The sequence below is a fragment of the Empidonax traillii genome, unplaced genomic scaffold (assembly GCF_003031625.1).
Source record: "Empidonax traillii isolate 1590-97213 ecotype Southwest subspecies unplaced genomic scaffold, ASM303162v1 scaffold1800:size59985, whole genome shotgun sequence".
Taxonomy (NCBI): Eukaryota; Metazoa; Chordata; class Aves; order Passeriformes; family Tyrannidae; genus Empidonax; species Empidonax traillii.
Window position 1 is genome coordinate 1 of NW_020956993.1, and position 12957 is coordinate 12957.

Here is a 12957-nt window from a genome sequence, read left to right on the forward strand (position 1 = left end):
TGTCTGAGCAGTGTCCTTCCTGGTGCTCCCTGATCAGTCATGAGCTGGGGGAGGTGGGTGGAAATCCCCAGCGGTCTGCAGGGCTGGGGTTGGCTCTCTCCTGCTGATTAGGGGTTCCTTGGCTTAAGAGGCATTAAGGAGCTGGAATGAAAGGTATGAGGGTGTGGGACGCGTGTGCAGCTCTTGGTACCGAGCCTCGGCTCCCACTTCAAAGCCGTGGCCTCTGCCAGTGTCAGGAGGAGAGATGAAAGGGCAGAGGAGAGTGGCTGAGCTGAACTGCAGGAATTCCATGCTGTGTTTCTGTTTTTCTTCCTTCTCTTTAACCCCTCCTAGTCTGGGTTTCAGACCAAACCTCACTAATAACTTTCTGTTTACGATAAGGAGCGTTTTCCTTGGCACCTGGGGCCGCGACTGTGACGTCGCCTCAAGATTAAAGGCTTTTCTTTTCCTGCACTGGAGGCTGACTTGATTTTTCAAACATAAGCAAGCTCTGTGTTCTCAATTACCCGTGCCTCGGGAACCGGTTGGTAAAAGAAGTCTCCTTGTTGCTGCAGGTGGTACAAGCTTCGCTCCAAACCGGGCAAGAAGGAAAAGGAGAGAGGGGAGATCGAGGTGGATATCCAGTTCATGAGGAGCAGCATGACAGCCAGCATGTTTGACCTGTCCATGAAGGACAAGGCTCGCTCTCCCTTTGGGAAGCTCAAAGACAAGCTCAAGGGCAAGAGGAGCAGCGGCCTCTCGGACACGGCGTCGGCGATCGTGCCCAGCACCACCCACTCCCCCGCTGACAGCGAGGATGAGGCAGTCGAGAAGGAAAAGAAGAAATCCAAGTTCAAAGCGCTCTTCTCCAAACCTGGGCTGCAGAAGACCCTGTCCCAGTCCATGTCAGTCCTGCCCACGCAGCAGCCCGTCACCCAGAAGGTTCGGCTTCGGCCCAGCGACTTCCAGCCACAGTGGGATGAGGAGGAGTCCGAGACTTCTCCGACCTCAGAACGTGAGTATTGGCACTCACTGAGCTGGTGAGCACAAAGCCACTCTCCAAAGGGTTGTCTGCACTTTCCACAGCACTAATTAAACTCTTCTTTCTGAACAAATCCACGGAAAGCCCCTCCTGGCACTGAGGTTGTCAGCAGCAAGCGCCAGAGGAAAGGTTTTTCTTGTATCTTGAATTTCTCCCTGTTTGATTTTTTTTTTTTTCCAGGAGCCCTTGGAAATGCCCCAGAAGAGAAGCCAGCTCCTTCTCCTCTGTTTAAATCTCGTAAAACAGCCCTTTTGGACAGCAGGCAGCAGACCCAAGGAACCAGTAACCACACCAAGAAGGAAGGGCTCTCTTTGTTCAGTGGCCTGAAATCCAAAAGCGATCCCGTTTCCAAGTCTAGCCTGTGCATCAACGGCAGTCACGTTTATATGGAAGAGACCACGACAAAGGACACTCCGACCTCCTCCCCCTCTCCTCTCAACTTCAGGAGGAAGCAGCTCTTCGCTTCAGAGGAGAACCTGTACTCCAGGTCCACCAAAACACCTGAGGAGACAGGAAGAACCTCTCCTAGTCAGGCTCTCTCTGGGTCCACGTCCTTGGAGACCTTCAAATCCATGACTCTGCCGTCATACAAACTGCTGAGCAGCGAGGAGCAGCTGGACACCAGTGTTCCCCCGAGCACCGAGGCTGGGAGGGAGACCAAAAAACCAGACCACAAAAAGTCTGCCTTGCTCTCCCTGGTCACTGGGAAGAAGGAGGCGGGGAAGGCCGGAGACGCTGAGAATATTCCCGACAGGACCCTGCAGAGTGAGGAGAACAAAATTCCCGAAGAGAGCAGTGAGGAGGAGGCCAAATGTGTTGAGCCCCCAGCAGATCTGGGCAGAGGGGACCCATCAGGAGACACTCAGAGCACAGAAGACACCACTGCAAACAAGCAGGCGCTCGGCCCCGGTGAGGAGGAACGGAAACCTGAAAAAGCTGCTGCCCCAGCCAAGACCAAAGCTGTGAAGCCCACGGTGAAGCCCAGGTGAGTCCCAGCTGCTGCTGGGAACTGGGATGGGCAGTGGTGGTGGCAGGGTGGTGGCGTGGGCTGTGTCCTGCCACAGCTGGGCTCTGTGGGCACTCGCGGGATTCACGCTGGCGTTGGGTGCTTTGGCAGCAAATAACTCCCCGGTTCTTTGTGGGTATGAAGAACAGATGGATATAGGAATGCTCCTTGTAGGTGATGCCAGAGTAGTGCTTCTCTGAGTGCAGGCACATGTGTAGGTACTGTAGGGGTGGTTTTTCTCGCTGGATCTCCTGCACAAACTAACTCTGCCTGAGCTGTGCGACTGGAACCTCCCTGGGGTCAGAAATGCCTGTTCTAACATCTGTGCTTCCCTCTTCTCTACTGGGCTGTGGTCTTCCAGAGGTTAACCTTGGAGCCCTTCTGCTTTTTGACATCATTCACAGCAACACAAGGGGATTTTGTGTGGATTTGTACACCAAGGCTTTTTCGGAAATTCTGCTCCTTTATGCTTCGTACACAGATATATATAAATTGTGTGTGTCTGGGGTTTTATATATATCTATAGGGATGCCCTACTAATAAGGCTGTGGTTTGTGTGTATCCCTAACTCCTCATTTTCAGTGCTTCTCATGTTTAAATTTCTTGCCTACGAAGTGTTTTATGTACTAATAAACCTGCTTGGGGTGCAAAGAGATGGTGCTTAAAGCAACAAAAACAAGCTCTGCAGCAGAAGAGTTCTGACATAAAATGACATAAAGTCCTTCCTAAAGATGCAGTGAAGGATATAAAGTCTCTCAGACAGGCTCTGAGGTCTCTTGCAAGTATAATTCACCCCCGGTTGCAGGAGCTGATGGAGGCTGGTGCTAAAACTTGTCTGTTCCTGCCTCGTGTTGCATCCGCAAGTGACATGCGAGTTTTTTGTCCCTTTTTGCAGACTGGGCCTGTCTCCAGAGGAGGAACCCAAAGCCACGCTTCCCACTCTTGCACCTGACCCCCTCCCTGCTTTTCTTTCTGTGCACCATATCAGCAGTGCCAATAACCCTTTTGTTTCTAAAACGGGGCAGAAGGTCCAAGTGCCAGACTCTGAAAACGTCACTGGTTCTTCTGCCTCTCTCACTTCTCCTGCTTTTGGTGCAGAGCTTTGGAATGGCAAGAACCCCTTTACTCCCAAGTGGAACAGGGCATCCACAGCCCTGGATCCCGATGGGATTGCCCCTTTCCCTTCATCCCATCATTTTCCAGCCCCTGTTCCCAAAGCACCTCTTCCTGGGCAGGTCTCTCCCAGGGGTAATAATCCCTTTGCTGCTGACTGGGGCCAGGGTCCTGAGAGCTTTGCTGCGGGGGCTTCCCAGGGTCTGTCTGTCCCACCCACACCTTCCCTCCCCTCTGATTGTCACTTCAAGGACAACAATCCCTTCGTGTCCAAGCATGGGGGGCGGGCAGGTGTGCCAGGTTTCCAAAGTGCTGCTGGTTCTTCCCCTTCCTGCCTTCCTCGTGGTGGGGACTGTTCCACAGCAGGGCACCCTGGTCACGATGCTTCAGGGGGCTCTGCAGGTGTGGCTGTAACTAGTGATGTCACAGCTGTGCCAGACCCTCTTGGCACTTCGTCTGATCCCCCTTCTGACCCTCCTGGGCTGGCTCAGCAGCAGCACTGCGATTCTCCCCAGCTTCACGCTGAGGATTCTTTGGAAAGCTGCAAGCCAGGTGGTGGGAAATCCGTGTCCTCTGTCCTGGGTGGATTGCAGGGTGTTACAGCAGGTGGTGCAGGTCTGGGAGGGCAGGAAGGTGGAGGCGATTCCAGTGGGGGTTTGGGTCCAGGGGCAGCAGAGGGGCAAGCAGGGTTGGCTGGTGAGCTGGGAGCAGAGCTCTGCAGTGACAGCACAGGGCCCCTCCGGAACAGCAAACCCACTGTGGAGGTCACTGGTGCAAACGCTGAGCCCTGCAGGGGTGACACAGGCTGTGCATCTCTCTCCCAGGCTGGTGACAGCGAGCCTGGGGATGAGCAGGAGGTCTGTGCTGGAGAGCAGTGGGCACAACATGCACCCCCCTTAGAGCCACAGGCAGCTCCACTGGCTAGAAATGACTTGCTTCCCCAGGTCAAACCAGCCCTGGGAGGCTGCTCGGTGTCCCCTCAGGAAGCAGATGCTGAGAGGGATGGCAGTGAGGTCCTTATGCCACCAAAGCCAGCCCCACGGAGGGCTGTGGCACTGGGGAAGTGCCCACCAGTTTCCCAGGCTGAGTTAATGGGTGGTGATGGTGTAAAATCCATGCCTGGGCTCCTGTTACCTGCTGGTGAAGCCTCAGCTGCTCGTGGGTGCTTCCCCCACAGTGGCTCCTCGGAGACTGTCCCTCCTCCAGTGACACCTGGAGGTGACAGGCCTTTAAGAAATGAAGCTGATGATGATTTATCTGCTGGTCTCACGAGTCTCAAGGCTGCCATTCCCGTTCCTGGAGACCGCTGCTCCAAGGTGGCCAGTCTGCCTGTGATCCTGGAGGGGGGCTCCGATGACGAGCTGCTGGGGGACTGCCAGGAGAGCTGTGGGGTCACTGTGGGTGATGAAGGTGTTCCAGGGACTGGAGAGCAGCCCCAGGGTCTGACCCCTTTGCAGGGAGAGCTCTCTGAGAGCTCTGCTGCAGCCCCCACAGCCCTGGCTGCTCCAGGAGGAGGAGGAGGAGATGTTCCTGCTGCCTGGAAGCCAGGCACATCACCCGTGCTGCCTGCTGGAATGGGTGCTCCCAGGGTCAGCATCCAGGGAGCTGACTCAGCCTTAGGTGTGACATCTCATTCCAGGGAGTGCAACAGTCATTCTGAGAAACAAGAGCTGGGAACCAGTGCAGGTGTTGAGGAGCCTGCAGAGCGTGACCTCTCTGAGCCTTCTGCTTCCTCTTCCTCCCTGTCAAGTCCTTGCCACCCCTCCTCTTCCTCTCACTCCCTTCCCTCTGACACCCCGAGTCGTAGAGCAGAGTCTCCGAAAAAGCCAACAGCCGAGGGCTTCGCAGATAAAGCGGGAAATTCGGGCAAGAAGAGGCTTCTCCAGGCACGGGTTTCACCCTCTGAAACGTTCCCTAACCAAACCCTGCGGGGTGGGGAAACCGTGTCTCCTAAGCACAGGTGAGACCACGTGGGGGTCACGGCAGGTGCCTCTGTGCAGGTGTGAGCTCTGCTTTTGCCTCCAGATCTGCCCCTCCAGCTGCTGGATCTGCTGCTCTTTGCAGTGCTCTCGGCGTCAGGCGGCCCTGATTTCCTCTGGGGCCTGGATCTGTCGGGGCCTGGGCGCTGTCACCCGGCTTGGGGTTGTTGCTGGCTCCAGAAGGATCTGTGCAGCTCCTGAGGGTGCCCAGAGGGGACCAGCCACTCATCACAGCTCTCAGGGAAACCATTAGGGGAAGTACAGCAGGTGAATAGGGTCATTTCATCCAGCTGGGGACATGGACTGCAGCTGGGCCCTTTTTCAGACGTGGGAAAATGATAAATCATGATGCTTCATTTCCTGGCTGAATGGGGCTCCTCAGAGCGATCACAGCAAGTGGTGCAGCTCCTGCTGTGCCCCTGACCTGTCAGCCGTGGGGGCTTCACCTGCCTGGGGTCCAGGACACCCCTGGGCCAGCACTGGCTGAGATAGAAGTAAAATTTGCTTCCTGTGTTAAAACTGGTGACGCAAATCCTGCTCAGGCACATAACAGCAGCACTTCTTGGCAGCTTGTGGTGCCAGCTCAGACTGGAAAAGGCCTAACACACTTGTCCCAGGACAGTGGAAGTATTTGATGTGTTGCAAGAACCACAAATATGTTCTGGTTAGGAAAGTCAGGCTGAAATACCAGTGCCTGAGATCAGAGAAGCTGCCCTGTGTTCTGCCTCCTCATGTAGCCCATCCTGGCTTTCCTTCCATGACACACTCGGGATGTATTTCCCTTCCTGCTGCTCCTGCTTTATCTCCCATGCCTTAAGTCAGTAAAGATAGCAGAGAACTGGAAAATACCCACAAAATCCCTCTAGCTTAGAAATGCCTTGTCTTCTGAAGCTGAATCTCTTTTCTCTCAGGAGACAGAGACGGGTAGGAACCTTCCCCAGTTTCCTGCTGTGTTTGTTTTGAGTCAGGAGATCTGTGTCATGCTGGTGTTACATGTCCTGCCTAAACAACAGAAACCCTTTTTTCCCCGTTGCAGACTCCATCCTGTGAAGCCCATGAATGCCATGGCAAACAAGTCTCAGAGTAAAAACCTGAATGTCATCAGCACCATGAACGAAAAGCTGCTGGAGATGAGTGTGAAGGTATGGAGGGAAGTGGCACTTTCACTGTGTATTCCAGGTGATTGGCCTGGTCTCACATCTCACATCCTGGGCAGAAAAAGAACCCTGGTGGTTAGACCATGTTGGGTGTGAACTTGCCTTTGGTCAGCACCCAGAGGGGGGGGACAGTCTTCAAATATTTATTTTCTTGCAAACTGATCTGGAGCAGAGTTGATCCAAATGGCTGGGAGCATTCCTGGGTCAGCAGGGAAAGCCCCGGGCCCTGTTATTGTCTCTGAGGGTGTTCTGGGGAACATGGTAAGTTAGAACTGAAATAACAGCAGTGCCTCCTTCTGGTGTGAGGGGAGAGGATGTGAATGAAGTGGTTCAGACTGACACACTGCTCTTCTGAGCGAGTTGAACACTTGTGGTGGTGCTCTGATTCCACATAAATCGAGTGTGAGGCACCATGGGAGCCTGCTGTGCTCACATTCCCTGCCTGGGCAGCGTTCTGGGAGCTGGAGGAATCGCTTTTTGGAAGGTGTGGAGCACAGAGCAGCCGTGGCTCTGCCAGTGCTGTTTGTAAACCCATTCGCTGGTGCTTTGAATTCCCCAGGCCGGTGCCATTCCCGGTTTGGAATGCCCGTGTGTCAGCACTGACCTTGCCTTTCTTCTCTCCCCAAGAAATACGACCCTTCAGACCCTGCCTACGCCTACGCCCAGCTGACACACGACGAGCTGATCCAGCTGGTGCTGAAACAGAAGGACACCATTACCAGGAAGGACCTGCAGGTGCGGGAGCTCGAGGACTACATCGACAACCTGCTCGTCAGGGTGATGGAAGAAACCCCCAACATCCTCCGTGTTTCCATGTCTGGGAACAGAAAGGCTGGGAAGATGTGAAGGGTCTGGGCGTGCTGGAGGAGAAGGACTGAGTTCCTCCCGGAGCAGCCGGTGTGGAGCAGGTTGTGCTGCCCCTGGAAAATGACCTTTTTCCTGTTTCTGCCTTGAGCAACTCTCGGGTTGATTAGTAGTTCTATCTCAGCTCTTGCAATGGAGTCACCTTATCATATTTATTTTTTTTGTTTTCTTCCCATTGTCTGGGGAGACCAGGCATTAATCCAAAGGCTGGTTGTGATGGAAAGGAGGAGGGTTTTTGATGTGTTTTGCTTCCCAGCAAGGCACTGATGATCCTTTAGGAAGATTTTTTTTTTTTAATGGTTTTGTTTTGTAGCAGCTCTGATAGATCAGTTAGTTACTCTTCTTTCCATATCTGAAGTTGTAGTGCAATATGAAGCCCTGTACAGTAGAGCTTGAAGATTTGATTGTTTTTAAAATAATAATTAACTACACTGGAGAAGTCCAAAGATGCCCCAGCTTCAGACCTGGGCTGTAATTTAAAAGGAATTAATGCCCTGAAAGTTGAACCTAAGTTAAAAGATTAGAAGTGGATGATGTTCCAAAGAATTCTCCATGGGGAAGTTGGCAGGTTTTTTTGGGGTAGGAGGCGTTGATGTTCACGGTACATCCCTACCATAGGAATGGCAGCAATGGATTTGGACCAAAGGTACATTTTAAATCAGCAGAGACAGGGCTGTTCTGCCCACCCCACAGCAGGAGCAGCTCAGTGCTGCTGAGCAACCACCACAACCTCCTCCTCGTCCTCCTCCTCTGAAAACTAAATGTGGCTTTTTTTTCCTCTTTTTTTTTTTTTTAAGCGAGCTCTTGTCAAAGATCAAAAAAAAAAAAAAAACAACAAAATCAGATGCCTCTTTGCACCTCTGGGATTTACCAGGGCTGGGAGAGTCCGTAAAAGGCTTAGAAGGAATTTGGAATACAGAGTGGGGAGCAGAGGACCAAAGCTTCATGAGGACCAAAGCTTCAAGTTTCCAGCCTTAATTCTGTGGAAGTAAACACTCCCACCTTTGGAAGCTGTTGGGTTATTGGCTCTCACCCCTGCCTCAGGGGTGAGTTTCTAACTCAGTTTTTCTACAGCAAAGCACTTTATTGAGGGACTGGACCAGCTGGCTGGACTCTCATCCTGTGAGCAGTCTGCCTGCAGTTGTCAGAAACCACTGGAAACCACTGGAGATCTCGAATACTGTATTTTTGTAGCAAAGAGCAGTTTAATATATTTGCCTGGAGATGTAAAGATTTGTTAGGAAAATCAAAAAAAAAAACCACTGGTAATGACATTTTTCTTCCTCTAAACTGACCTACTACCAAAGTCTGGAGCTTCTCTGGCAGAGCTGCCCCTCACGGGGAGCTCAACCTGAAACAAGCCTTAAGTTCAAGAGTCTTCCGAGACTTCAGGTACTTCTTTTTCCTCATTTTAGTGTTATTTGAGCAGTGGGGGGGGATTCTCTCTGTACCCTCTGCTGTGAATGAAGGGTCCCCAATGCAGGCAGGGGGGTGGTTTAATCCTGCGTGGTGCTGGTTGGCCTTGCTGAAACTGCTGCTGCTTCTCGTGCCTTCTCGAGTGAGGAAGATGAAGGATTGATTTGTTTCCTCCTTGTGCCTCTGTGGATCTCTGGAAGAGAGGATCCTGTGCCTCACTGACAGACCTGGATTTTAGACTTTCATTCCTCAGCGTTTCTGATCTGGGTCAGAAAGGAGAGCCCCTTTGTGCCTTGGGATGGTGACTTACTGGGGTCAGACACCCAGCCTGGTGTTACTGGTTGTGACTGGGCACAAGTGAGCAGGACTGAGCTTGTTCTGGAATGTTCTGGGTACAACAATCGCTGGCTGCACCTCGGGGTGAGTGGATCTCGTGGATCCTGGGGTGTGTGCATTCCCCTTGGGAAGGACGTGCATCCCGGACTTACCTGCACAGAACCAAAGCAATAATAGGTGCTCTGAGCACAGGTGAAGCCTTAAAACTTGTAACATCCTCCCTTGGCTTGCTTTTTTGGCCAGTCACAGCTGTGTTCTGTGGAGGGGGCCCCGAGCTGTGCCTGCCTGGTTGTTCCCCTGGGTGGCTGGAGCCTCTTCCAGAGCAGACCCAGCACTGTTTGGGGTCACAGCCCTCGACTTCCACAGCCTTGGACCTCGTTTTTATTGGCAATACTCGTTAAAACCTTCCTTCGGTGTGAGGGGGACTGGCATTTTATTTCCTTTAAGGGCCTTGAGAATCAAACTTATTGTTTTATTGTTATTGAAGGATCTGAATGTATTTCTCCTGTTTGTACTCTCTGCTTTTTAGCCCAGGTACTGTTTTGTTTTTAAACACCTTTTTTTTTTTTGTGGTTTTCATGGAACACTAAAAATAATAATAAAAAAACCACCTTAAACCCAGCGTTCTGGGTGCCTGTTCCCAGCTGTTTTCCTCATTCTGGAAGAGCAGGAGGGGAAGGGATGATCCTTGCCCTTGTGACCAGCTCTGCTCATCCCCCAAGTATTTCGGAGCAGGTTTTTTGTTCCGTGCAGGAGGAAGAAGCTCCTGGCAAACAAGGGTGGGGAAACCTGACGGGCGGGCTCGCCCGCCCCTGCGGAGCCGAGAGTTTCTGCAGGGCAGAGCCGGATGGCCCCGTGAGGGGTGAGATGACCCCGTGAGGGGTGAGATGTCCCCGCTCCCAATCGAGGCGGTGCTGGAAGGAGCGGGAACTCAGGAACTCAGCCTGAAGAGCCTCGCCCCGCAGCCCTGAGCGCTGTTATTGCCCCGAGCGGCCCGCGGGGAAGGCGCGGAGGGTCCGTGCGGGGGTCCCGGGGCCGCCGCCGCCTCCCCCGGCACGGCGGAACGCGCGGGAGGGCGGAACGCGGCGGCTCGGCCGGGCGGGCGGGGAGGGGGGGGGGAAACGGACCGCGGGCCGCGCCGCTATTGGTGGGTCGTGGCCGAGCCGCGCCGCCATTGGCTGCGGGCGGTGCTCTCCTGCCGCGGTCCGGCCGGGGCCATGGCGGCCATGGCGGCGCGGGGCCGCTGCCCCGAGTGCGGCTCGGCCGCGCTGGTGGAGGACGCGCTGTACGCGCAGCAGCAGCTGGTCTGCGCCGCCTGCGGCTGCGTCCTGGCCGAGGGGCTGCTCACCACCACCTACAGCGAGGAGGAGCACCTGCGGGGTGCGCGGCGCGCTCGGGCCCCGCCGACCCGCCCCCCGCGCCCACGGTGTCCATACCGGTCCCTCCCGCAGCTCTCCCGGTGTCCATGGGGCCGGCCCGAGTGTCACACCGGCCGCTCCCCGCTCCCTCCATGGCCCTCAGCATTCCCCTGCCGGGGTTTGGGCTGCGAGCCGCTCATGAGCCGCTCCTGGGCGTTTAAGTCTCTTATAAGGGCTCTATGGGGTGGAATCCTTTATTATTAATGAAAGAGGCTGTCTAAATCTCGTTTAAGTCTCTTAGAAGAGCTTTAAGTGCAGGGGGCCGTTGGTTGGATCCGTGTATGGAGAGTCCCCGGCCCTGGGGGTGGATCCTGCCCCTCTCTCACCTGAGCTGCTCTGTCCCTTCTGATCGCTGGAATCCAGCTCCGTGGGGTTCTGGTTGCCCCAGGGCTGTCTGATCTAACCCTGTTTTCCAGAGGTGGCCTATTCCCAGAGCACCGGGCAGAAGGAGCAGCTGAGCCGCTGCCTGCAGCGAGGTAAGAGCCTTTCTCCCCCACTGGAGCTGCTGCTCCAGTTTGTTTAATGTGTTTGTAATGGTTAAAAAAAGCACGATGAAACCCTTTGGAGCTGGTGGCAGAGCCTGGGTGAGGCAGCTGGTGCTGCACTCAGCTCTGCTGGGTGAGCTCTGCCCGCTCCAGAATCCCGAGGAGAAGCTGCCTGATCCCACCCCTGAGGGCTGTGTCTCCCCACAGGGATCCGGCGGGTCCAGGACCTGTGCAAGGTCCTGCAGCTCCCGGCGGTGTTCGAGGAGACGGCCGTGTCCTACTTCCAGAGGGCCCTGCAGCTCCCTGCCTTCCGCCTGGTCAGCCTGGAGAAGAAGGAGCTGCTGGGGGGCTGCTGCGTGTTCGTGACGTGCCGCCAGCACAACTGGCCCCTGACCATGGGCACCATCTGCTCCCTCCTGTACGCCAAGCAGGAGCTGTTTGCCGGCGTCTTCCTGAGCCTGCAGAAGGAGCTGGGGCTCTCTGTGCCCGCCCTGAGCCTGGCAGACCTGGTGAAGACACACCTGAGCAGGTAAGGGAGCCCCTTCCAGGGGGCACGGGCCGGGCTGAGCTGTGTGACACGGGGCTGTGGCTTCTGTGCCTCCCTTGTCGCTCCTGGGCTGGGATTTCCTCCTCAGTTTGGAGAGGGCAGGGAGGTGCTCAGGGAGGTACCATGAGTTCCAGAACCGTGGAATCACTGAGGTTGGAAAAGACCTCCAGGGTCATCGAGTCCAACCTGAGTGCCACGTCCAGTCCTTCCCTGGACACCTCCAGGGGTGAGGACTCCCCCACCTCCCTGGGCAGCCCATTCCAATGTTTTAACCACTCTTCCCGTGAAGAAATCCCTCCTGGTGTCCACGAGCAGCAGCCCCTGGCCGGGGCAGGGCGTGTTTGTCCCAGAGGGCCTCCCTGCAGCCACATCTCCCAGGTGACTGTGGCTTCTGTGCTCCCGCAGCTTCCGGCTGTTCCAGCCCTCGCCCGGCGTCCCTGCCCCGTTCCTGGAGGACAAGGAGAAGCTGGTGGCCCGGACCATGGGGATCGTGGAGCTGGCCAGCGAGACGTGGCTGGTGACGGGCCGGCACCCCCTGCCCGTGGTCACGGCCGCGGCGTTCCTGGCGTGGCAGTCGCTGCAGCCCCGCGCCCGCCTCTCCTGCCCGCTGGCGCGGTTCTGCAGGGTGGCAGGGGTGGATCTGCCTCCTCCTGCCCACCTGAGGCTGAAGGAGCTGCTGGAGATCCTGCTGGGCATGGCCTCCCAGCTCGCCTGGCTGCGCGGCTTCCACCTGGACAAGAAGACGGTGGTGAAGCACGTGGGGGACCTGCTGCAGCACCGCGTGTTCCTGCTGAAAAACGCCTTCTGCCAGCAGGATGGGGAGGAGCAGCAGGGTGGTGCGGCCTCAGGCCAGGGCTCCACAGGCCCAGGCTCGCCAGCTGAGGGCACCCCAGGCCAGGACTCCCTGGAGAAGGGCTCCTCAGCCCAGGATTCCCTGGATAAGGGCTCCTCAGCCCAGGACTCCCTGGATAAGGGCTCCTCAGCCCAGGACTCCCTGGATAAGGGCTCCTCAGCCCAGGACTCCCTGGATAAGGGCTCCTCAGCCCAGGATTCCCTGGATAAGGGCTCCTCAGCCCAGGACTCCCTGGATAAGGGCTCCTCAGCCCAGGACTCTCTGGAGAAGGACTCCACAGGCCAGGGCTCTGTGGACCAGGGCTCTCCCAGCTCTCCTCCCATGGCACAGGAGAAGGGCTGTCCCTTGGCAGGGAGATGCCCGAGGCCCCTGCTCCCACCCTGCCTCATCCATCCCAGGAAGAGGCTGCGCTCGGCAGCTCCGAGCGCTCCGGACCCGCCCGTCACCGGCGACGAGCCCATCTCTGACAGCGAGATCGAGCAGTACCTGCGGAGCCCCGAGGAGATCCGGTCCTTCAGGAAGGCCAAGGCCTGGTCCTGAAGGTGTTTGTGGCCCAGAGGATGGCCCAGAGACAGTTTTGGGACCAAAAGTGTGAAACCTGCCAGGGACAGAGTGGAACAGGCTTATGGGGCTGGGTCCTCCTTTGTGTTCTGGACCAAAATGGGGCTTTTTTGTAGTGTGACTGCTTTGGGTCATGTTAACATTTGTGACAGAAATAAATGGAAGTGCCAGTTTTTCCATGGCAGCCTCACCTTCCACTTG

General features: G+C 55.8%; 2 protein-coding genes across 4 annotated transcripts; both read left to right on the top strand.

Moving 5' to 3' along the window:
• Positions 1-554: 554 nt before the first annotated feature.
• Positions 555-7671, top strand: RAB11FIP1 (RAB11 family interacting protein 1; the record flags this gene model as incomplete). The annotated part of the gene is made up of 5 exons (XM_027908693.1): positions 555-994; positions 1202-2006; positions 4942-5100; positions 6156-6261; positions 6904-7671. Coding segments are annotated over 5 exons (1729 nt in total), but the record flags the coding sequence as incomplete, so codon positions are not given.
• Positions 7672-10118: 2447 nt separating this feature from the next.
• Positions 10119-12805, top strand: BRF2 (BRF2 RNA polymerase III transcription initiation factor subunit). 3 transcript variants are annotated; one of them, XM_027908696.1, is made up of 5 exons: positions 10119-10272; positions 10727-10786; positions 11003-11324; positions 11748-12360; positions 12466-12805. In XM_027908696.1, the coding sequence occupies exons 1-5, from the start codon at positions 10119-10121 to the stop codon at positions 12733-12735; spliced, it is 1419 nt and encodes a 472-aa protein (XP_027764497.1). In that variant the 3' UTR covers positions 12736-12805. The 3 variants fall into 3 exon arrangements, with proteins under 3 accessions (XP_027764497.1, XP_027764498.1, XP_027764496.1); XM_027908697.1 differs by having other exon boundaries at positions 11748-12240; XM_027908695.1 differs by having other exon boundaries at positions 11748-12805.
• The last annotated feature ends 152 nt before the right edge of the window (positions 12806-12957 follow it).

Coding starts and splice junctions, on each gene's coding strand:
- BRF2 (XM_027908695.1), top strand. CDS start 10,119: ATGGCGGCGCGGGGCCGCTGCCCCGAGTGCGGCTCGGCCGCGCTGGTG. Junction 10,273..10,726: donor CGAGGAGGAGCACCTGCGGG/GTGCGCGGCGCG, acceptor CCTGTTTTCCAG/AGGTGGCCTATTCCCAGAGC. Junction 11,325..11,747: donor GTGAAGACACACCTGAGCAG/GTAAGGGAGCCC, acceptor GTGCTCCCGCAG/CTTCCGGCTGTTCCAGCCCT.